Source organism: Pholis gunnellus (genome assembly GCF_910591455.1).
Source record: "Pholis gunnellus genome assembly, chromosome: 3".
In the NCBI taxonomy this organism is placed as follows: Eukaryota; Metazoa; Chordata; class Actinopteri; order Perciformes; family Pholidae; genus Pholis; species Pholis gunnellus.
Window position 1 is genome coordinate 11,787,238 of NC_136529.1, and position 25,795 is coordinate 11,813,032.

A 25,795-nucleotide genomic window follows, 5' to 3' on the forward strand; every position below is an offset into this window, starting at 1 on the left:
CACTTAAATAGATCAAAGCCTTCGATCCTGTTTGTAACACCTGTGCTTTTCCTTCCTCGAGTTAACATGTCTGCTGGGAGAAAAACTAAAAGTTGGTGCTCTTAAGATTAACAAAATGTGCCTCTACTACTCTAAATATCATAAATATTACTGCAACCAAGTTCTTGCATTTTTCACAATATGTCAAAATCTTCTTGATTTCCAAGTGAAAGTAAAAAGGTAAGATTTAGGTGTGAAAGCAGTTAATATCCACTTTATAGTTAAGAGAAACACAAGGTCTTTATTTTTTAATTAATACCAATGGTTACCAGTTTAAAGTCAATCATCTTTAATAAACTAAATGGTTGATTATGGAAATCAGTTTTACTATTATTTGACAATTATAATTGAAAATCTTTGGTAAATTAATTACAGTAATAAACTACTACTATATAAATCACTTTGACTACAGCAATTACTCTACAAGTTACTAATAATACACTATATATCACTTTTACTAATGGTTGTAATCAGAGCATTAAGTATATTATACAAACAATATGGTCATCCTACTCTTAAATAGTTTTTATTGAGTGGAAAAAAAGAAACAAGTTATTGTTGGTTTCTATCCAAGCCACCATTTTATTTAAGTTCCCCCCCAATATCAATCGAGTACATTCATAATTTTGAAACGATCTTCCCCAGACCCACATGAATACATTGTATCAATAGTTGAAACAAAAATAACAACATATCTAAGAGAAAAGTAATTCAATAAAAGCAGACACTTAAAATGAACCCAACAGGACGCTTCCTGTGATGCAAATGAAACACAAACACCAGAATCCAATACAGTGGATTTCACCGAAATATGGCCACAAGTATTGCTGCACCGTTTATCCCCGTCATGTTTATGAAATTAAATATAAGAAATAATGACAACAGCAAAGAGGTATGTCTATGAACACCTAAAACTGTATGTTGACACAACAGTTAAGACAACCGCTTAATCCCATTGCCACACTGATAAAAAACAATCCTATAAAACCCTTTTTAGTATGAAACATTCACATCCAACTGGACCTAATTTACATACATCTAGGTCACACATACTGTAAGTTGGTCATGTAAGAACCCGTTTATTAAAGCAAAATATACCAAGGTCTCCAATAACAGCACACCATATATCCCTGGATTTAAACAGCTACATTTTTTTTGCTCAGCTTTTTATCTGTAAGCTCTTTGGAGGATGCCTCCAATCGAACTACATTCATTAGAGACGGTTGCTACAGTTTTACCAACTGGATGTCTTTTGAATTTCACCCGCTCCAACAAACACTTAATGTAATGTCTCGTAGTTTGCAAGAATTTTGAAAAATCCGGTAAATGTCTGCAAACTAAACGCGTATGGTGGTGGCGGGCATGCACTAACACTACCACAGTTAGTCAAATCCATAGCTTGATGTCCATCTTTGTCATGTTACTGTACACTTTGCTTTGGTTGGCTGGTTAGTGTGACGGTGGTGTGGTGTAGGCTACAGGGAGCACACTGTGTTTTTAGGCTTGTGGACGTAAATAAAGCGTTGGATGTCGATACAAAGTCTCTTTGTTACTTATCAGGCTGGTTTTGCATCAACTCAAACATAAAATGATATGGAGGATGTCTGCAAGTAAAAAGGTTCCTCAACCTTATATAATTTTTTATTATACGTGATCTGATATGGTCTGCAAGTGACCATAACGTCTGGAACAAGTTTAATAGTCCTGCAAAATTAATAAAAGCAGAATATGGCGACAATAAGACATTTTTTGCTTAACATAGAATGATTACAAAACAGTGAAAAATACATTTTATGCCACAAACACAATTAATTAATGATTAGGATCGACTCACAGTCTGCATTGCAGCTATTTAGTTAAAAAAAATAATGTTATAAAAGAAAGACGGGTAGCTACTTTCTCCACACAAACATGCTGAAATAACAAAAGGCCTGATTTTAACATTCTGCTTCTATAAAACTTCCAAGATAGAAGTAGCACTTAATTCATCTTTGATCCAGCAAACCGTACATACATTATAATACAAAGAGGTGATAAAAAGATCACCTCTCCCCCCATGCGTCGGACACTCTCCACGCTAATCCAGTGAGAGCACTGAAAAGCGAAATTGTGAGACATCTCAATCAGTTGCAAAGAGACTTAACATGAACTAAAAGGCCTCTGGGGTATACGATCACATGCCTACAGCCCTCTATGTACAGTCTGACACGTCAAGCCCCCATTCAGAAGAGACAAAGCAGGATGTGCAACCGTGTGCGACCCATCTGGAACAGAGTCCCTTGCAGGACAGCAGGTGACAGCTCATAAAAAAACACACACACACACACACACAAAAACAAAAAGATGTCGTCCATGAAGATGTGAAAGGGAAACTTTTCAAAATGCGTCCTTTGATTTTTCTTAAGACGTTGGAGGGCATTGTTTGGCTTTGATAACTTTACTTTGATTTCTTTCAGAAAAATACTGGATTTTAGCTTTTTCTAAATCAATCAATGATCTGCACAAGACGAGAACGATGTTTCCTCAGTAAAGTACATCAGACTCAGAACAATGCACTGCCTGTTTCAGTAGCAAGTAGCATCAGGCAGATGTTGACTACTGAAGTAATAAATGAAGATATAAGTCCCTTGTTGAGGGGGGCACTGTTCCAGTTTTTACTGTTGATGTCAATGAAAAAAAAACATCCCATACTAATATTATTTCACGCTCAAACACACACACAAAAGAGTTGATACATAGAAAACACCTGCTTTGCTGAAAAGGCTAATCGTATTGGTTTGAAGAGAAACAAGGAAGGGTGAAAGCCAGTCCAAAAATAAGGCCAGCTAAATTGCATAGAACTTCAGTAGTGCACTGATGCATCAAAAGGCTGTGCTCCTTTCCTCTGTCGACTTTGGCAACTCTGCAGAGTTCCCTCAGAAACCACCAGAACTCCCAACACCATTTGTCTTCACTCCTTGTTTTGTCTCCTTGGCAGAAGACACTTAAACCCCCAACAGTTTAATTTGGACTGCAAACGAAAACAAAATTGTGTTCCAACTTTAGGTGCACATACGTTTTTCCAATCTAAATTAAATATACAAAGTATATGTAAAGATGGATGATTACTTTTTTTTAAATGAATTATATGTGGAGGAGCACAATATGTACTATTTTAAATTCCTTTAGAATAAAAGGACATTAATAGGGTAAGAATTAGTTCCAAAATACTTCTTAGCCAGTGGAAAATATTAGAGATTTTTTTTCTCTGCCCTAAAATGAAGCGCTGGACAAGGATCCAGCGAGGCAGCAGTGAGGAAGAGAGCACAGCTCGGACTCTATTTGCACCCATTCTCTTTGTGAAGCAAAGACGCCCCCCCACCCCACCCACCACCACTTCCTAACAAAATAAATAGTATTAAAGCACCAGTTCAGGTCCTGCAACAGTGAGCATGACCATCAGAACTTTAACAGGTCAAACAGGCCCAGATTTAGGTTGCTCCACCTCTCTAGCATGGTGGAGCTCTATACACATTTGACCCCTGTGGTGACGAGGGGTGTTTAGGAAGAGATGGGACAACGGCCGGCTGTGCAGCCATCAACTAACGGGGACTTGGGCCTCTGCGTCCTTGTCCGAGATCTCGTCCTGGATCTCGTCTGTGTTCCCTGAGTCGCTGCTGGCCACAGAACTGGCAGTGGGAGAGTTCCTGCTGCCTTTAATCATCCGCCGACAGGTCTCCATCTGCACGTCCAGGCCTCGTTTCATGCTGCACATCTCCATGTACTCGTGCAGATGTCGGTTCATGTCACTCTTTGCTGTGGCCAATTCCATCTAGGAGAAGGGAAATGGGTTAAACAGAGTGAGGATGTAAGAGACTGGGCTGAGGTGGTGAGGGGGACTGACTGAAGCTAGGCCCTCAGTAGCTTTATTAACATTTTAAATGCACTCTCCCCTGAAACACCCTAATATCTCAAAATAATACAATAGAATATAGTATAGCAGTGCGGAATTAGTTGAACATGTTTCAGAAAAATAGATCAAAATATGGAGTGCTTCCTTCACTCAGCAGCTTTGTCCCAAATCCATACTACTGTACATACTAATTATATACAGTATGTACATCATATTAAACATTATAATATACTGTTTCGGCAGTTAGTATAAAAAAATATATGTTGGTTGTAAATCGAACTGTAATGTTGGACATCACTGCCAATTAAACTTCACAAATAGTCATCAAAATGTTTTCCAATATTTCTTTGCATTGTCCACGGCATTGTACATCGTCTACCTCGATCTCGCCGATGCTCTCCTGGTACTCCTGCTCTCTGGTCTTAAATAGTGACTCTGTTTCATCAATTAGGCTGCCAAGACTTCCATCCTGGGAGTCCTTAGAGAGCACAGACAGAAGTCTCATTCATCATGCATGAGTAAATGTCTGACACAGCAACCGCCTCGCATGAGTTTGAAAACCAAATACTTTGCAAAAGGACCGTAAACGCAGACAGGACTCACTGGATCAGCGGCTTCACCGTTACCATTGGAGGGGCCGGCGGTCGTGCCGGCCGTTGCGGTGATGCTGCTGCCCGGTAAGTTGTAGTTTGTGAAGTCCTCCCACAGCAACAGAGTCTCCTCATTTTCCTCCCATGTCAGACTATCGCAGTCGTCGTCAATTTCAAACGTCTCGCGCCTGGCAACAAAGGAGTTATCTGAGCAATGTCTGCGTAGGGACAAGGAGGACAGGGAACGGAAAGGACAGGAGAGACAGGGGGAGAGGAGAGGAAGAACAAGTATAACAGACACCCGATACAGCAAAGGTCACAAGCAAAGAGGAAGATGCGCCTATGAGGAAGACAAACAGGTGGAAGGAAGAGTTTATGGAAAACAAGAGCAGTCACTGAAAACTATTTCATGGGTAAGTTATTAGCAAATAGGCTATTCCAAAATCACCAATAACTGTGAGAGTAAAAACCAATAGAGAGCATCCAAAAACAACTACTGTGACTTTAACAAAGCAAGTTAATGTCATAAGTATTCATATCTGCTCAGTTTTGCTGAATGGGCAGTTGCAACACTTCATATAAACAGTAGAGGGAGATGAAGAAATACACAGTCCATTCCATCAAAACAACATCTGTACTGATACGGTATAACTGCAGATAATATTTAGGCTTGTTTAAAGCAGAGAGGACCTTATTCTGATGTGTGTGTGTGTGTGTGTGTGTCTCAGAGCCGCTTACAGCTGGTTGAGCATGCGTTTCATTTCGTCCGTGATGTTGACCGAACTGGGGACGTCCTCCTCTGAAGGGCTGGGCTCGGCATCCATCTCTGAACTCTCCTCATCAGACACGGCTTTACGCTCTTTTCTCCTGCAGCAGGCCATGGCACCCTGTGAGACACACGCACACCAAACAACATAAACCTGCGGCTTGAGGATCCGGGGAAAACCGTGATTTAATTGTTTAGTTGCACATAGTTTCTCGGATAAAGATGTGCTGAGGAAGAAAACCGCTGTTAGATCATCATCATCAGCAAGTATTTTTCTGAATGCAAGGTGCAATTCTACTTTCTGCCTGCTTCTTATTAAACTAGCCGACAGATGAGATACCTTTTGTCACCTTTATGAATACGGTAAACATAAGAAGTACCATTGAAAGTATGGACATACTGCATAACAACATGTAACATAAGAGAAGTCACCAGCTTGAGTCGCGGTGGATTCATACTTGGACTTTAGCCAGCACTGTCAGCGCAATGTGATAACCTTGTGTGCAGGGAGTTACCGCTTCAGCATTTCACTACTGTAAGTATTCTGTATGTTTATATGTTTGTGCGTGGGTTTGCGAACATGCGGGCACCTTTTAGAAGGGTCACTGAGTATATGATCAGCTGGTGAAACAGAAACAGTCACCACACACACAAACAGCCCCTGGCAGCTCTGATTTCACTTCGAGAGTGCTGACCGTTTCCTTCACAGAAGAACTCATATTTTTTCTTCGATTACTGTCAAACAGTGAAACAGCAGATAAGTACCCACCTTCTCTGGGAGCGACCGGGCCGGACTGAGGCTGAACATCATTGACATGTCCTCTGAGTTGCGTTGCTGAGCCACGTCGCACAGTTTGGCCGTGATGTCGATCCGCCGGCAGATGTCCATGTCCACCCGCCTGGCTTTCTCCTGGATCTGTGTGTCCAGGTCAGACATCTGCTGCTTGGGTAGGGATAGTGTTTAGAAGATATGTGCAGTCCAAACTCCTTCTCACACTGTGACACATACAGTATGTGAAGTTCTACTAAGTTCTACTTCAGTAAGTTAACTTCGTCACCAGGAATTAACAAAGTCACTGTTGGTAAAATCATCTACATACCAGGTGGTCTTTTGCTCTTTTAATGGTGAATTTGACTTCCGTTAATTGGTGTCATATACTGTATGTAGTATTTAAATATGTACTGTTCGTATCATATATTACCGAATGGGTTTTGGCTGCTCTTTTAAGATTTATGTTACTGTTTATGATGCAATTTTTTAAAATAATTCAAATAATTCAAAACCTTTTGGCCTTTAATTCTGATCTTGTGAGATATATTGTGTAGTGTGTAATTCACTGTCACCATTGCCTATCTTGGCCAGGACACTAGTGACAATATATATATATATATATATATATATATATATATATATTTGTCTATTTATATATATTTGTCTATAAAGAGTATTACAAAATGTAAAGTTTGCATCATCATTTTGTCAATTCAATAATTATGCAATGATATTCTCTTTGGATAAGACTTGGCAGGTCATATATGGATCACATAAACAGGCCACAGCTATTTTGGTTGTTCCTGCTGCAGTGAAGGTTTTGACAATAGGAGCAATGAGAAGAGGGTCACAACATCTCTATAGTAAATAACACAAAATGTCAAACCACTAAGTCTAACCTAGCAGAGCCACTACTTCTATGTCACTTACCCGTCTCTGGATTCACACACGAGGGATCAAGTCAAGCACAGAACATAATATGAAAAATCTACAATGTACAGATGCTATAAGATAACAGAAGCATGGTAAACAACAAAGCTTTCCAAAAAACAAAAACAACATCTGACTTTATTTATCCCTGAGCAAGCACTAGCAGTGACTGGGCCCACTGCAGTATATTATATCTGTATATCACTCTTGGGCAGACTTGCCAGAGAACAACACACTGCTATACAGAACAGGAAGTGATCTTGATCTACAGCTTTTCTCAATGAATGCTTGTCTTGGAGGCTTTCCGGGATTATTTATTCTTCCCAAATAAGGAAGGAAGGAAGGGTGTGTGTTTAGTTTTATTATCTAGACCTGTATGAATAGCCTTTCTCAGAATGACGCTTAGTAATGTGCAGGAAAACAATTGTACGTCCTTCAAACACTGCTGCCGGAACGCTTAACATGATTGCTTTGAGTGTGAGAGTTAACAGAGCACATATGGTGTGAAAGCTTTGTCAGACATGTCACTCTGGCACTGAATAAATACTTACATCGCTCATCAGACTCTTAAAGACCACTAGTTCAGACTTCAGTCTGTCCACCTTCTCGCTCAGCTCATCCTGGACCTCGGTCGACTCCTGGGCGCTCTGAGAGGACGTCACAGTGAAGGAATTAAAATAAGACACATAACAACACAGATACTATGCTCGACCACAATGAACTTGTAAAATAAAGTTAAATAACTCAAATCTTCATATAAAACATTTATAACTGTCATTCGGGTCGATAAAAGACTTGCATACAGATAAAGCCCTTTTCATCAAATAAAGCCTTTATACTGTTACATTTTCATATTGGTTACTGTTTAGCTTTTTATGATCAGTACCCAGAGATCCTAGTTTACCTACCTTTTTATGTTTACATAACTGAGATAATGCAAATTTGCAAACTCATTTGGTGATACTGAAAGTGTTTCGGTATGTAAGAGAAGGTAACCATGTAGAATCCTTGGATGTGTGTGTTAACTGAACATGAGAAGGTTTTGGTGACAAGAGAACACTACTGAATAGTTCAACATTTGGGGAAATGATAATAGTGTTCTCTAATTTGTGGAGAGTTAACGTTAGATGTGATGACCGATACCACATTCATGCCTCAGGTAAACATGAAACCACAGCCAGCAGCCGCTCAGTTTAGCATAACGCTGGAACAGGAGGAAGCAGCTTGCCTGGCTCTGTCTGAACTCTGAAGATAGCAAAATATGTCTACCAGCACCTCTAAAGCTCACCGATTGACACATTATTTCTTGTTGGTTTAATTCTTACAAAAAAAGCTAATTGGAAAATAGTCATGTTGGATTTTTACAGGCAGATGTTGTGCTAGACTATCTGTTAGACAGGCGCTGGTAGGTGGATATCATTTCCATTTGACAGAGGCAAGCTGGCTGTTGCTTCAAGTCTTTATGCTAAGCAAGCTAATTGGCTGCTAGCTGGCACCTTACGGGCATGAGAGTGGAATCGATCTTCTGATGTTTACCAAGATGTCAACATTTTCTTTTAAGCTTAAAATCCTGTCTTGCGAAACATCTGGACTCTGCTTATCTACTACATTCACAACACTTTAAGACTTAAAACAATCAACTGGTGCCACTCCCACCTGCTTTATCACATTCATGGTCCGGCTTCACTTTTGGTCTCATAAATATTACCATAAACCTACTCGTCAATTCATCTGAGTCTTCTTTAGGGAGCTTGCAAAACAAGTTATTATTATCACATAATTTCCCACCAAATATATGGCTATCAAATTTAACGATCAATTTAACATGTGTTTAGCAGTTGACTGACTTATACAAGGACTGACAGGATGACTAACTCTATCGACTTCATTGCGTCATTAAAGGAGTGCCACTTTTTGTCAGCACATGGTAACAGTCCTTTGGCTCTGAGCCCTTAACAATAAATGGCTGTTTGCACTGAATTTACTATCTCTCAACAGATTTCCAGCCCTCCCATGCACACTGCCTGTGCACTCTGAAAGGTTAGAGCCCTCATGGGATGGCACTCCACCTCTCTATCTGGGGTTTTGCTGACCCAGAATCCAAGACAAACACGCCGACCAGATGAGGTACTCACACCAGCTGGTTTGGTGTATGTTTTGTGATACAGCCTCAAGGTGTAACACTCTAAATTGATTTTGCCTCAACACCTATTCCCCCTGCCTGCTATGAACAGGAATATAACGGTAGACTGATGGTGATATTTTACGTTTATATCTATATCTAGGCCAACAGACTCCTCCTGATGGGTTTGTAATATAGTTTTTATAATCTCACACACATCCTCCTGCTGCTTCTAGTCAAGATCTGCTGAGTACACACAGAATACAACACCAAGAAGAACAGAGCTATATATAAATGCTTATGCTTGTGCTGCAGTTTTGAAAATGTATGTATGCATATGCTTTATCCTTTGATCGTATTTGTGCGCCTTGTCTGCATGTGGTAAATGGCCTTTGGCAAGACTTCAAACAGATGTGCATGTTAGTGGATTCTATTCTATTCTTCATGTTTCCAAACCTGCTGCATGGATTCCACCGTGGACTCCAGCTGCTCTCGCTTGAACAGCTCCTCCTCCCATCTGCAACACAGAGCACAGAGGTGGGTCAGTTACTGCTGGGATCGGTCTCCTGAGGGCCAGTAGACAGGTTAATGGCACTTTTGTGGGGATAATACTCCCATCTCTGATTACAAAATACCCTTGACAGTGTGGGTTCACACCCACTTTCCCCCCTATTTTCAATCTTTTGTCTACTTCCTTCTTTGTGCAGTCATCTTTGCAATCCAACTGCCTCAGTAAAAACTATAGAGAGAATGGAGTTCCGTCCTTCTCCAAACACAACATTGCTCATGAGAATGTGATAATGAGAATGTGACTGCAGAGGTTTAACACACACAAAAAAGGGTGGAGTATCTCTGCTGCAGCCTGAATACCTTCATGCTAACTGCCTCTTTCCTAATGAAGTCTCAGGAGAGAGTTATAAGGTGACAATTCAAAGCAAATGATGAAATTAATTTGTAGTCATGCCATTGAGATAAAACCCTCACAGATAGAGTTGACGTGCTACCGACTCTTGAGTAAAGTCATTTGAAGTAATTCCAATAGATTGAATTGTGAAGCACATCATAGTTGCCAGTCAGGCAGATAAGTCACATTAAAATAAGCAGCTCATATTATTGGTTTAGTCAATTCATAAGCAATAAGATGACCCAAGAGTCTACAGCCATACAGCAGTGCTTTGAGCTAAAAGCTAATGTCACAATGACATTGACAATACTAAAATGCTCTGGAGGTTAAATGTTTACTATGTTGACCATCTTGGTTTAATGTTATTGCATGCATGCGTAGCATGAATGTCACAAAAGTGAATGTGTGACATTTGGTTTAAACTTCATGAGGGGGGACAGGAATGTGTGAACCATATGTCACGGCAATCAATCCAATAGTTGTTGAGATATTTCAGTCTGGAAAAAAGTGGTGAACCGACTGACCGGCAACCAACAAACCACCCCCACAGCCATACAGCTAACATGCCTAAAAATATAGTGCCAGACACCCCCCACCCCATAGTCTGCAGGGTATTATTAGGAACACAGTTCTCTTTCCCTTCTCTCCTGACAGTTCATTCATCTTTGCTATGGCAGCTATGTAAAATCAATGTGCAGTATGTACTGCACGCAAGGCACAGAACGCTCTGCATCAGTCAGTTCAGCGTGCTCCTCCGAATGCACACACATCCCTTTCATTTAGATGCGAGACAGAAGCCATGCTGAGTCACGGACGCTTCCCAGAAGAGAGTTTGAGGTTCAGAATGGATAAGGAACTCATTCAGTAATATGAAGGATGACAGGAGGATCACAATGTCAAGACACCCGTGGGAGGATGAGCCACTGTGGGCCACATGGACGACGACAGCGGAGGACAAAATGAGAGGGGTGTTCTGTGTGCGTGTGTGCGGGAGGTTTTGTACCGTACTGTAATTAGCGCATGCCTGACCATATATACCATACGTTTACTGTAAGGGAGAAAGCTGAAATCTGATGACCACTTCTGCATTCTGGCACATCACTGTAGTCTTTACCATGGAGGGTCACACACACAGCTAGGAGTCACTCAAGTATCACAGCATGTGTCACTAGATATTCCCTTTCTCAACAGAACACAGCCTTGTTTCCATCCAGGACCCACTGTCTAATTACGGAGAAGTATTTTTCGGCAGGGCGTGCCAGCTCGCACTGTGATGAAAGCCTTGTTCTGAAAAGGCTGGCAGAGCTGTGTCTACAACACGCCACCTGTCTGCTGCAGGACTCCGGCTAAAGTTGTTGGGGTTCACAACTGCATCACATCCTCTGCGTCACTTGTGTTGTCACTTCCTGAAGAAACCGCCACGTCCTTTCCTTCAATGCAGCAGGGTGATAACTGGACAACATGATTAAATCGACCTACTGACGGAGGGCAAGCCTCCCTGTGTCAACAATGTGTCAAGGCCGTTTATGTCATCTATCAAAGGTAATGGAGTCATTGACAGAAATAAGTAGCAAGTGCTTCCACATTACTTGGAGCAGCTACAATTCAGCAGTCCATAAAAGTCTAATGGAAAACCACCGACTGTTTTCAAGCATCCAGATACAAAAATGGCTTATCCAAACAAAGATGACACGACCGCATAGCAAAACTATTTGATCTGGCCTGTCTGCCATAACTGGGGTTCTGGTTTTCTTGTGACTCAGTCAAACGAACACACTCGGAGTCTCCTTACAAGGACAAAGACAGCAGGAGGGTTGGAGCCTGTGTCAACTGATAGACTTCTGTTTACCCCCAGAACCGTCCTCTGTAATCTGGCTAACTGTGCGGTGTTAAAGATGTGTTAGTTCCTCCTGCAAAGCCAACCTAAATTAATGCAATAAATTGAATGGTTTCTTTTCCATTTCTGGGAGACAAAAAACAACCTAAAATAGATTTAATAGATCAAATCAATTATTTTTTTCAAGAGCCACATAAAGATACTATCTCATTTTCATTGAGAAAATTAGAAGCCCCTGTTATCTAATAATCAACATGTAATATTTGTTTTCCTAAACCAGTAATGTATGATTAACTACGGCAGCAATTAAAGTCACAATCTGGAGGATATCCGTTTCGTTCTATGCTGATAAGTGTGACGCAGATGCGTATCTGGATCTCGCCTCCCAGAGATACAAACAATGTGCGTCTTTTGAGATTTATCCTGGGAGTGTTGCCACAGACAACAAATGCTGCAAATGTGAGGCTTTTCATCAGTGGGCCATAGGCTAAGTATAATTGTTCTAGTTAAATTAATGAAGAAGTAACAAAAACAGAACAATTCCCATTTCAACTCCAAATTCCGTGATTCATGAAAAATGGCAATTTAAGTAGTGCAGGAAAAAAAGAAAACACTGTCTCACTTCAAACATTTTCTCATATGATTTTTGTCTCTTGAACAAAAGCATTCCTGCAGCGCCTGCCAACTAACACTCCCTGCGTTGTGTGGTATGTCTGAGAGTTGGCGCGCAAGCTTCCTCAATGTTTTCTCATCACTGTGCGGGAGGACACCGCATGCACACATCCACATCTGTTACTCTAAAGTTCCTGCGCTTGATACTTGTTAATGGCAGTGCGTGATGATCTTTTTGTGGCACCCATAACGATTTAATCTAGAAGGCTGATTTATCTCTGCCAGACTTGAAAATGAAGAAACAATGTCTTGGAGGTAACTATCCAATGATTTATTACTTTAATGATCAAATGTTTAACTGATTTCAAATTCCAAGGATCTGTTATGCAACAGGCGGTAAATACCAAAGGAGCACAGGGAAAACATTGAGGTGTGGTTACGTATCATTTCACAAAGCCTCAGTTGCTCATTGCACATTGAAGTTTAAGTCAGACAACACCCTGTTTAAACTATGCGATACTCACTCCGTGGACATTCTCAGTAACCAGACATCAAATTACAAGCTCAAAATCTGATCCCATGTATTAGAGTAGATTAGACCTTAACCATGTATCTTGAGAGACCTTATTACACCCCTTCTAATTAAATATGGTCACATTTCAATTTTGGAGTTTATTATTGTACTAATATTGTAAAAGGTTAAAAAGTAATGTCTTTTTAATTCATAAATAAATCAGTGTTTTATAAGTCTCGGTATATAAGGGTATATGGGAATGCTTGGCGAGTAAATAAACTAATTATCACATACTGTCTATGTTAGCAATACTAAATACTATAATCATTTTATCAAATCACGACAATATTGCGCACTCCTTAAACTAGCGCTCACTCTGCTTACACCTCATGTGTTTTTATTTATTTTTTTAGTCGACGCTAATCGTAATGTGCCTTTTCTGAAGCAAGCTCTTTAAAATAGAATCTAAGTCGAAACACTATGAAGAGATAATAGGGCCATTACAATTCATTCTCATGAGGGCAGGCAATAGTGAAGCAGGAAGTGTTATATGATAACAGATTAAAGGATCAATACATCTGGCTACATGCAGGACAAACACTCATTCAGCTCGGCTGCTCGTATGAAACGATGCCTCTGACAGCTTTGACAAATCACATCTGAGAGTCCAGAGGCATGTGGTTCCTCCCATGGATCCCTATAGATGCCTATATAATGTCTTCACCATGACACCAGCATCCCCCACCATATATTTGCAATCATAGAGCAGACAAGCCAGGGCCATATTTTACTTTCAGGACAGATTCTTCCTATAATCTTGGGCGTAAGAGGAGCATGATGGGAAGAAGCATTTGTGGCACAGAGATGTGAATTAGTAAGGCGCTCCCGAGAGAGAGAGAGAGAAAAGGGGGAGGTATGACTACGGCAGGTCATCGATTGAATGTCATGATGCTCTGTAAACTATAGCCTACCCAGACAGAGACACATGTGTGGCATGCTAATGATGCAGCAGCACTGCTCGAGGGTCTCTGCTGACGAGACAACGCACCAATCTTAAAGCTCATGTCATTGCTCTGCTCAACCTCCCTCCCTGACCTCAATCCATATCGACAACACAAACACAACCACACACACACACACACACACACATTTGTACTCTATCACCCCATTTTCTCAAGCCATCTTGTGTCCAATGAAACCGTGCCATCGGAAGTGAATGCAGATTAATTCCTGGCTCGCTAAATCACGTAAACTGTGCACAGAGACGTCGAGCAGGATCATCGCTCACTGACGGTTGATTCCCTCTGCTTTATGTTCTACAGGCTTGGCCAGACTTATATATAGCCCTGCTAACCCAGACAGGACACAGACACCACCAGGCCGAATGGGAGGAATGTCGGTGTTGCTAAGTGACCGCAGTCATTTTCCCAAGCCATCATCATCACTAGCCCTTTGGGAGCGAGTCAATTGTGCCAGTAGTTGATATAGGGAACAGTATTTGTCATTGTTCAATTGATTCGTCCACATATTGGTGTTATTCTACTCCTGAAAGATGTAGCCTAGGAATGGAATCAAAAAGTCTTACGTCTTTCCCAATAAACCAGGCTGCTCGAAGATTAACTTCAGACCTTCTGGTTGTGAAATGTGACGACAGTGAGAACTATATATAACTGGTCATTCCCTCCCATCTCTCTTTATCTAAAGGCTTTGAAAGTTGTTAGAGACATCTCTCACAGAGTATCTTATCTTCATGAGATAGTTCCTTCAGGGAGGAAATACACAGCTTTGATTAACATCTGGGAAGAAGCTTCCTCAAGGTCATTCGACTTGTGAATGGCAAACTGCTGGCACATATAAATTCATACATATTTTCTAATATCATTTTGTAATTTTAGTCACTTATTTTTGTGTATGATGTGTTTAATTGTGTCCCGTTTGTCTTGTGTGCACAATGGCCTCAGCAAAGTAATGTCCTTTTTGCTTTAACAGCAATAAAATCAACTCATGCAGTAAGTTTAATCATATTAGAGCGCCTGGTGTTTAAATACAAGCTTATCTATGTTAATGAAGATGTTCAACCAAACTGTACTGAAGCCACTCCGTGTTTCCACGGAGTGGATCGAGTTTGTTCAAAGGGAAAAGCAATGTAACAACAGCTAGATATGCTCTTAGATATGTTATGTGAAATGCAATGAATGTGCTCTAAATGAGATATATGTCATATGTGCATATAAGAATACATATCCAGTGTATATGTATGTGTGTATGTGTATGCATGTATTTAAACTACTTGCATTGATGTAATCATTTCTTTCTCTTTTCTTTCTTTGGTTGCCTTCTGCTATGCAAATGTACATGCAGAGTCACAGTATTACATTAACTTGCCTTATTACATAAACTGGTAATTATTACCACACAGCACTTGTAAGTTGTTTTCATCTAAGGACGTTAATTGACAAATAATGAAATTATCTTGAGACAAAAATAACTTGTGTTATAACAATTGTATTATATTATCTTGCAATTATTTTAATGACTATGTTTAATGTACTATGTACTATGGTACATTTTCCAGCAGCACTATCAGCTGGTACGCACTCAAATACTGAGATGTAATGCATGTTTGGAACAGATTGGATGAAATAGCATTAACACTGAGGATGAGAGGTTGTATGCACTGGGAAATGTAATCTGCCAGTTTGATGAATGTTCTCTGTGTTAAACCAGACTTCTGTCTCTCAATTAAAGTTCTTGCAACAGCAGTGTGTTTGTGTGCACTTTGGGATGAAGTTTCTATATGCTTCACTTGTGTCAAGGTATCTTCATGCATCATTAACAGTAAATGCATCATTACTGTAAATAAGTGGAACGTGTCAACACTGCAGGAGCTCTGGGAAGCAAGTTCAGACAGAGTAAACTCTTTTACAATGTTAATTATCTAGCCGCAACACAACAACAGAAAGATCAAAAGAGAAAGTACGGCCCAGACACAAATCATCTTTCTGACGTACTTTGGAACAAGGTGAGACTATAACGAACTCTTTTTTGCACTGATCAAAGCATAAATCTGAATAGAGGGTTTGGTGCAACATCAGTGGATACTCCCTTAAAACGGATGGACTGACAGATAATTGGAAGCCAATGTAGTAGCATGTCTAATCCTCCGTCCTTATCCGGCCCCACAACATTGCTACACTGACTTTTTCCAACAATATGGGTGTGAGCTTGACTTGTTTTCCCTGTGCATCTGCATTATCTAATTGCTTAACTCACAAAGCCTGTCCTGGCCCTCTTTTCTCTGGCCTGAGGGATGTTGATCTAAGGTTAACTGTAAATCCTTTGGATGAGAGACAAACACATTGGTGTTGTTCACTTGTAATTACCACCAGTTTCAGACTAATAGTTATAACCTAATGTAAGTGTTTATAATAACAATGATTACTGATAAATCTTTGTATGGACATACAAAGGTGTTGCCTGTCTGTGAAACCAAGAAAAACTTAATGGTTTGTTAAGGTTTATAATAAATGTCTTTGCTGGTAGAACAAGTCAAAAGATTTTCTGTCAAAAAGGATTTCTTACTAACTAAGAATGACTCCCACCAGGAAAGTGAGATTTTATAACAATTGTGTGACTCATTAAATGTATTATTGATAATATTGCTTTGTTTTCTTGCAAGGAAAAACTGTATTTTCACCCATTGTTTATTAATGTCGTCTGCAGCGGTGGAGGGTGGGGTGGTGAGAAAGTGTTGTGACAGAGAATCAGTTTTCCCCGCAGTCTTCTCTGCAAACCGACCCCACCCCACATCCTACAGAGCACACAACTGTGCTGTTGAGTAGTTATTTTCCCACTGATTTCATTTATTGGATTCCATATTTTAGTGCCATCACAACAGCTCTGAGCCCCTGGCTGTTGACTCAACAAACAGTACAAGAATAAGACATTTAACTGCACGTAAACACTAACGACATAACACGTCACTAACGAGTTCTTAAGAAACCTACGATGCAGGGGCTTTGAGTTGCTTGTTCTGGTTGACAAATAATGACACGGATTTGTGAGATTCCTTGTAAGTGCACAAAGAAAAGAGCGCAAACAACGGCCGGCATGCCCGGGCCATGTCAGGGTGGAGCTGCACTGGGAGTGACATTCAAGAAGAAAGGAAGATGAAGATGTTAACTTCTGGCACAAATCCTCACCAGTCAGGGTGTGGTCAGTCAAATTATGTGAGGCATAATAGAGCTATGACACATCACAAGCTAGTCAAATGTCTTTTGTACCTCTGGGTACACACACCTGTAGGATGAACCCCAGCAGCCACTATAAAACTACAACCTCTATTCAGAGGAAATCTGTTTTCTTGACCACAATTATGTTTCAATTAGTCTCGTACTGCGAACCGAAACTACCGGCCTGGAGGCCAAATCCAGTTTCATCACATCCCCCGCATGTTTAGACTGAATTTGTTTTTGGTAAATAGACTGTATTTATCCCAGGTGCTTTACAATGTGGCTCTCATCCACCATTCATACACACTCACAACACTGAGCAGTGAGCTACCATGCGAGACACTGTCCTTCAGGGTTCAGGGAACCAACCCTGCGATTCACGGATTGGGCCCACTGTTCCTCCTGAACCACAGCCAATTCCAGGCAATTAATCATTCATTGTTTTGACTCATCACATTCTCATGGGCCAGCCACTCAAATGTGCTCATTTTCTGTATATTTGCTCTTTTGTGATCGTGAATTGAATATATTTGAGTTCTGGACTGTTGGTTGGACAAAACAAGACATCTGAAAACGGCACCTTGCACTTTGGGGAAATTGAGATTTGTTTTTTTATATTCATACAGATTTCATCAAGACAATGATAGACTGTTGCGGTCTAAATAAAAGTTGACTTTCTATTTAACACGACGCAAGCTTAACTGCGCAGCTTGTCGATACAAACACCTTCAGGCCAACAGGTAATGTACCACCTCACACCAAAATGTCGGTTAAGGTGGACAATTGATTATGTTTTTCATGTTGACTTTAACTGCAAACTGTCAGCTGTAAGGATGATGCTGTTCTCGAGGATTACAATGTCATGGAGCAGTAACTGGGTACTGAGGAGAGGAGAGCGAATGATACGTTTCTCAGCTTCCAGTAAGAAGAACTAAACCGATACAGGCAATGAATGCAGAATGTGTGATACACATTATAAAAGACGCAATCTGTAAATGTTTACCGATATCAATTATATATGTACGTTACTTGTTCACATATAGATGAAATATAGGCATTCCGTATGTTGTTAGTGAGATAAACAAACCTCTCAGTATCAGAAAACATTTAAAACCTGTTAGTGTGTGTTTAAACAGACTTAATTTTGGTAGTGTTGGCTACCGGTAAGCTACAATCCTGTGTTCGCACAGCAACTTTGTTTATATTTAGATTTACAGATTGTGTCTTTAACATAAAAACATGTTTTGCGTCTGTAAGAGCCGTAGTGAAAACGCTGCCACGGGAGATTTAAGCACTTTCACTACATTAAGATTTCCAAGGAGGTCGGAGGAGAGACACATCTGGTCTACCGTGAGGTCGAGTACACGAGAGGTAGATTTAAGACCACGTCAAGACGCTCGCACACAATCTCTCAATCTGGCACATGTACGACATTATATATTGCTCAGTGATGTATGTGCGTGCGTGTGTTTGTGTGTGTGTGTTTTTGAAGGTGGCTGGCAAAACTGCATTTCCTCTGGAATAAGCTTTTGAAATACAACGGTTATTAAGTCAGGATGCTGTGCCAGCACATCCAGGCCCCCAAGAAAAGGAGCAAACGCTATTTAAACTGAGCAGGTCTGAACAGTATGGTTAAAATATAACTGTGTAAATAAGGATTACGTCTGACGATTATGGACTTAGCAGTGAAATTGACTTTGACCTATCCAACTGTACGTCTCCTGCTTTGCCTCAGGCCATAACTGCAGCAAGGCGTAGCAGCGCTTTTCCAAAACAATCCACCAACCAAACCTACAGCACAGCACACTCTCTCCTACGCAGTCAGTGCTCACAAAAGACAGGTGCATTCCTGCACTTTTAAATATGGCAACGCGCCACTGCTCTCAGCTGTATCGATACCCATGAATAATCAACAACGGCTGCACAGCACAGCAGACACGAGTACATAGAGAACAAAGGTGCAACGAAGCAGATGGAGAAACACACTACCATCATGGTATCACCCAGGATTCCTGAAAAATGTAAATCCTTAAAATCATGTCATAAATGTATAGATTTTGAATTAAAATAACCCTAATACACATTTGGTGCTCTGGTGCATTTGTCCTCAATCTTTTTGACTTGTAGTGTTTTATTGCCAAACAACACCCACACATCCATTTACTATTTCGCAAGAAAGAAAAGACCAGAAATGATTTGTGCATTTTGTGTTGCAGAAATGTGATTTGTTTTTTCTTTGCTCCTAACTCATTAATCACCTCAGGGACCCTCTGGTTTATCTTGCCTCCCCTTGTCCCTTCCTGACCCCCATGTTGGTAACCACTGCTATTTACAGCAGCAGGACAGTTAATGATTCACTTAAAATAAACTACGGTGGCCATGTTCACCGTAATGAAAAAACAGTGTGGCTCCTCGACGTTCTTGGACAACAGTGGAGGTATATGGCACAGATAAGATATATCCTTAAATGCTTCCACTTGCAACAATCCAGGTTTGTAGTGATGATGCTATCTACAAAATGAATACTTTGTCTAAACAACAAAGATGACCTACAATACTAGAGACTGCAAAGGCATGTTGTGAGCTTAAGCAAACACAGACAGGAAGACGGAGTAAGAGAGAAACAATATAGGCTCTAATCCTGAGCTCAATGTCCTTCGTGAACTGAGCGCTCTCTCTCTCTCTCTCTCTCTCTCTCTCTCTCTCTCTCTCTGTCTCTCTCTCTCTCTCTCTCTGTATCTCAGCAGCAGGGAGTCTCCCACTTCGAGAGGCCCAGTTCAGTGAGGCGGCTGCGTGCCAGGATATGGTGCAGGGCTGGCTGAAGTTTGGAGCCTCTGTGCTAGGTGACGGCTTAGAGAAAATCCCTCTCCTGAATAGACGGCCTGGATTATTGGCAGAGCAGGTCAGCACCGTACAGACAGAGACAGGCTGAAGAGCTCATCAGCGCGGCACTCTTTGTGGAGAAATAGGATATATTTGAAACGCAATGCCGCCTGCAGCGCCGGAATCAAAGTCTACCTCGCCCTGTAATTAGTCACTTCTTTAGTACAAACCACCCCGAATCCTACGTTCAAAACGAGATGCTCAGCTCTGCCTTTCACTGCTCTTAATCACAGGAAGAAAGATCAAAGCCTAAGGAAAAGCGTCTTCGGTGAATCCTCATTGTATTGATCCACACACAGCTAAATTCAGCTGTACGTGAATTATTCATGCCCAGGACGCCCAGACACTTTTCTCTATACGTCCTGTATATGGAGACATTGTGATCTAGCATGACCGTTGTCTGGCCTCCATTCACTGACGGAATAAACAACCAATTAGGAGAGGCCACAGCACTGGTCTCTGGTTCAAGTCTCAACCGAGGCAGAGCTTGTAGCTGATGTGTCCTATAGCACTACAGTATGTCTAAAACACTGCATTGCACCTTAAATTGTATAATAATGTGAACCACCCTGCTGTCTGAATCTCTTTCTTTTTGCCTGTGCCATCATCATCTCCATAGCTGCCTCTCACAGCACCTCTATTCCCCAGAAATGCATGTAAACTAGTCAATAGTATCCTATGATCTGTGTTCTTTGGAACAAGCAAATAACTACCCGTATCTTTTTTCATACAGCTCTTTGAAAATGTATTAGCATATCATCACAAGTACAGTATAACTTTAGTCTGCTGAGATAAAGCGGCAATATCCCTGCACCAACAGCATAACATGTAAATACTAAACAAATGTGCACTTTGCCTTGTTGGCGACAGAAAGGTAGCTGTCACAGGCAGAACACAGTTCCTACTGTCAAATATGTCCGTCAGTGGCCCGTCCTGTTTTCACGGCATCTTGAGCACAATCGCATGCTAGTGGCAATTACTGAGACTCAGTAACGCCCAAGTGATACATTTTACAATGATGCAAAACAAAGAGATAAAAACAGTGTTGATGAGGGCATGAGACCTTACCCATTTTCCTTTGCTCGGTCGTTTGTCAGCGTGAGAGGTATGTGACCCCACAGTCCAGACACTGTGGCACTGAATGGAAACTCATGATGTATTCACTGATGTATGCGGTTCATGCTTGGACAAATGTATGTGTACGTGTGAGAGACAGAGAGAGGGACTGTGTGTGTGTGTGTGTGTGTGTGTGTGTGTGATCCAGCACACGTTCGCATTTGATAGTAAAAAAATCAGATAAATTAGTTGAGATGGTGGACTAAATCGCTTTTCAAGGTCCCACAAATACATCCAGTAGCTGTGAAAGAACAAGGCTGTTCTCTTACCAAAGGGATGTTGTATAACGGAGAGTATCTGATATGAAAATATTATGAGGGTCAATAAAGGTTTTTGGGGAGATTAACTTTTCTGCTCAGAAAAACTGCTATTACCTGTAGATAGTTGAGGAAATATATGAATGGAAATCAACAGCATGCTCAAACCTTTGAACTATTTTGTGACAGTATAATTCAATCCGAATCTGCATTTTTCTCGATATGACAAAAATTGCACATTTTCCAATTTTAAGACAAATCGAAAAGTTACATAAAAAACCAACGTAACCAAATAAAAACAATAAATCTGTAAAACGTAATCAAATAGGATTTTGTAACTTTTGTCTGAGATTATAATTTAATAAAAGTTGATACACAGAATAGTTCTGAAGTACTTTCTTAAATGACACTAGTATGTTGCTTTTACGCTTGTTTACAACATTGTATTTTTTTTTCCTTTAATGCTATTCATATCATGAGTTTCATCTTAAGAACACCTTTGTCATCCTGGCTCCTGTTCTTTCACATTTATAGTCCATATTGTGTCTCTTATTTGTCCTTTTTCTGTTATATTTTACCCTTTTAAGCAGCCTTTAAACTTCATAAGTGAATACGTACACAAATCAACGAATGACCAATCACACCGTTTTTCCTCAGGCTCAGATATAAGTGTCCTGATCAGAAAGGCGTACTGTAAGAGTACATTGTGATATGAATACAAGTGACGAAATCAGATATGGACCAGCTGGACATCCATCTCCTTGTGTGTGTCTACGCTACTAAAGCTTTACTAAATCACTGGGGCAGTGTGGGAGCACGGGGAGGGGGGGGGGGGGGCTCCGTCGGGATCAAGGATGCCTTACAAAGCAGTCTGTATGGTACAGAGAGGAGAGGAAGGGTGGAGGGCCTGTAGAGGGGTGGAGTGAAGGGCGAAGGAATGGCCGAACACAAAGAGCACAGAACAGAAAAGGCACGGCAGGACGGAGCTCGGGGATTGAATGCTGAAACGTGACGTAGTAAAGAGCATTTAGACTGGGAGACGGAGAGAAAACAACTGGGAGGTGAGCTCAGCAGTGATGTAATTATTAAGCTGAGAGCAGAGAAGAAACGTGAGAGGAAAAGGAAAGGGAAGAGATTGCTTATCATGATTACTAGGCGGTAAAAAAGAGGCTAACAATATGTCTTGCTCCTCACTTCTCAGGACGTAAAGTGAACATAAAGAACATGTTTGACACTTAAGTACTTGTGAGTATCATTATAGATACATGTAAACACACATATCACCCAAAATACCTATGCCAATGAATAAAACATGTAGAAAACCAGTCTACCAACAACTCAACTGCCACTATTTTGAGGCATAATATAGGTTTCATGAGTGAACGTGCAAAGGGCCGTAACTTTTTGTATTTCGCTAAAACCCAAATTAAAAAGCAACTGAGACGGCTGTTTCAATGACTTATAAAGTCAGCAGCTCCCATTTTTGCCAAAGGAGATCCAACATTTTTTACTTCGGCTGCAGTAGTTTTTAAATTTGGCCGGCGTCCCAGACGCTGCCGTCCATCTTCTCAAGCAGAAATGCACTAAAAAGGATATGTTACAGAGAATGACTGGACAGGATATCCAGTTCAGAGGAGTGGGAGAGCACATTCTGTGTCACTGAGTCAGTGCGCTCACAGGGAAGTCGGCCTTCGTCATCGCCGACCTCACCGGGCAGACAGAGGCCTGTTAAAATGCCTCTCGGCTTGAATCATGGCAGCAAACAGAGGCAGGTGGTTGCTTGGCATGTCTCCCCCCCCAGTAGCCAAGACAAGCAGGCCAGCAATAACGTGGGTCAGCCAGGGACACTGCAGTCAGTCCTCAAGCAAACACAATTAATGTGTCTCTAGAACAATTGGTGGAGACTGAGCCAAGCAAAGGAATTTCCTCAGAAGACTGTGAGAAACAGGATCAGTTCAATTCACGACAAACCTCTTTGTTAAAATGCTGAGGTCAGCTCTGACATCCTTCATGTGAAATACTACCTCAAGTGTAACTCCATCACTGTGATGTCTGTCATCTGCTCACTTTACTGTCAGATGAGTGTCTGGTGACACTGGAGAACCACACCCACATGGGAAGCAAAAAGTCAATCTGAGAAGTAAGAAGTCACATCGTGATTGGTAGATGAAAAGCAGCTTAAATCTCTCAACCTACTCAGATATCTTGCTGAGAGTTGATCGCTTCTGCAACCTATTGACCTATGATTAATCGTTTGGTCTATAAAATGTCATAATCTGTGAAAAAATGCCCATCACGGCTTCCCTGCAGCCCAAGGAGACGTCTTCACATGTCCCCCATGATTTTTGTCCAACCAACAGTCCATCGACCCAAAGAGGAACCAGTGAAAAGCAGTGAATCATCACATTGGAGAACATGTTTGTTTAAAAAAACGACTTTAAAAATACATTGATTATCAGAATATAGTTGCTGATTTATTTTCTGTCAGTCGACTTATCTTTTCAGCTCTGATGTGAACAATTTAACGTGCAAAAAAACCCGAGCCTATCTTATTAAAGAGCAATATTGATTATATGTCTTGATTTAATGTAGCACCACGTTAGAGCAACGTCTCAGCTTATAAAAGGTTACATCTTCAATTAGTCAACCTTTGCACTTCTGGCAGTTGAGTGACTGCAGTGTTAGTCACAAGGCGTGACAAGAAATGACTTGAATATTCCTGTTGTAAAACTCCTGCAGGCTTAATGTGATAGTCTATATTTTGCACTGATTTTCACTTTCACTCTTATTTTTGTGAAGCTCCTATGATAATAAGGGCGTGATGATAAGGGCCCAGATGTGAATAGGGGGCCCACAGCAACATTCTTTAAGGACCTTTAACTCCTTGCTACTCCCCTACAAAATATAATGTATATTCAAGTGAATTACGATGAATCCAGGCATACAGACTGACATAAATTGCCAGCTTTGTGGAGAAAGTATCAACACATGCACACTAGTTTAGCATCAGCCTTTACTCACTTTCTCCTGTACTCGTCCCTCTCCCGTTTGACTTTGGCCAACACGTTATACAGAGCCCTCAGCTCTGGGGTGATGGTGTCTATTTGGACCCCAACTCCGTCCGGATGCGACCACGACACCCCGGGCCCGCGCAGGGTCTCAAAGCGCTCCCCATGCCTCCGGACGTGGGTGAAACTCCAGATAGTTCCCGGCAATCGCGAATCGGTACCGTCCGTCTGCACGGCCACGTCCCGGGCGTATAGGTGTCGGTACTGCGTTTTCAGCAGAGCTTGCTGCAGCTGGCACTCCAGCAGTTTGTTTCTCCTCTCCAGCTCGTGGACTTTGGCAAGGAAGCAGCGGAACCGCAGGTTGAGGGTTTTCAGCACATGGATGTTGGAGCCCAGGTCGTTTCGCAGGGCGCTGGTCACCGCGCCCGACCCGGTCGGGACGTTGCTGACCGCTCCGGGCGGAGAGTCGGAGAAAAACAGAGAGTTCATGTTGGCAAACAACAACAACAACACCGGTTAATCCAATTATGGCTCTGTCTGGTTTGTATGCAACAACAAGAAAATATGTTGTTTTTTTTATCTGTGCATATTGCTTCGCAAGCCCACTCCCACAGGACGAGTTTCTCCTCACAATGCAGATGCTGATAGTGAATGAGAGGCTGGAGACGGGGTGACCATCACTGTCCCTGCTGGATGTTTACCCCGAGGTACTGACTTGGACCACTGCAGCAGGTAAATAATAAACCCAGAAAGTCCTTTAAGAGACACCGAGGGCATTATCTTCTGAAGGGGCGAGAGGTTTGACGCAGACCGCAATAAGCACCGGCAGGACTTCCCGTCGCCCTCATCTCTGACTTTCGCTTTGTCAGTCGCTGCTGATGCTGTGCGGGTTCATATATCCCGGCCGTCAGATGTAGATGGTCCACCTTCTTTCTTTGTCATTCTCCGATGGCTCTATCCAGTCTCTCCATGCGGTGCGGTGGGATGGCAGGACGCAGGACCGCAGAGCCCGGCCTCTCAGTGGTGTGCGCGGATCATGTTGCAAAGTGCTAAACTCGGCCCTCTCACCAACACCAGCCCCTCCCATCTCCCTCCCCCTTTTTCTCTCGCGCGTTTCTCTCGACAGCGACGAGAGGACCACGTCCTGGCTGTGGGTATGAACATAAGCCTGGTTAATAGGATAAAGTAGCCCGGAGGAACAACAGTGCATTTGAAATTCATATAGTTGTACATATATTATTCATGCATTTAGGTTTCTAACTTGTTATGAGCCCACAGTTAACAGCTGAATCATTTCTCAAAATATAAAGCATCAATAACA

General features: G+C 41.5%; 1 protein-coding gene across 2 annotated transcripts; it reads right to left on the minus strand.

Annotated features, from left to right (window-relative positions):
- Positions 1-601: 601 nt before the first annotated feature.
- iffo2b (intermediate filament family orphan 2b) lies at positions 602-25,488 on the minus strand. 2 transcript variants are annotated; one of them, XM_079186524.1, is made up of 8 exons: positions 24,488-25,488; positions 9,568-9,628; positions 7,541-7,636; positions 6,057-6,227; positions 5,260-5,408; positions 4,535-4,709; positions 4,311-4,409; positions 602-3,850 (listed from the first exon to the last, which is right to left on the minus strand). In XM_079186524.1, the coding sequence occupies exons 1-8, from the start codon at positions 24,961-24,963 to the stop codon at positions 3,617-3,619; spliced, it is 1,461 nt and encodes a 486-aa protein (XP_079042650.1). In that variant the 5' UTR covers positions 24,964-25,488; the 3' UTR covers positions 602-3,616. The 2 variants fall into 2 exon arrangements, with proteins under 2 accessions (XP_079042650.1, XP_079042649.1); XM_079186523.1 differs by having other exon boundaries at positions 6,057-6,230.
- Positions 25,489-25,795: the final 307 nt, after the last annotated feature.

Coding starts and splice junctions, on each gene's coding strand:
- iffo2b (XM_079186523.1), bottom strand. CDS start 24,963: ATGAACTCTCTGTTTTTCTCCGACTCTCCGCCCGGAGCGGTCAGCAAC. Junction 6,231..7,540: donor TTAAGAGTCTGATGAGCGAT/GTAAGTATTTAT, acceptor TCCCTACCCAAG/CAGCAGATGTCTGACCTGGA. Junction 3,851..4,310: donor AGAGCATCGGCGAGATCGAG/GTAGACGATGTA, acceptor CCCTTCTCCTAG/ATGGAATTGGCCACAGCAAA.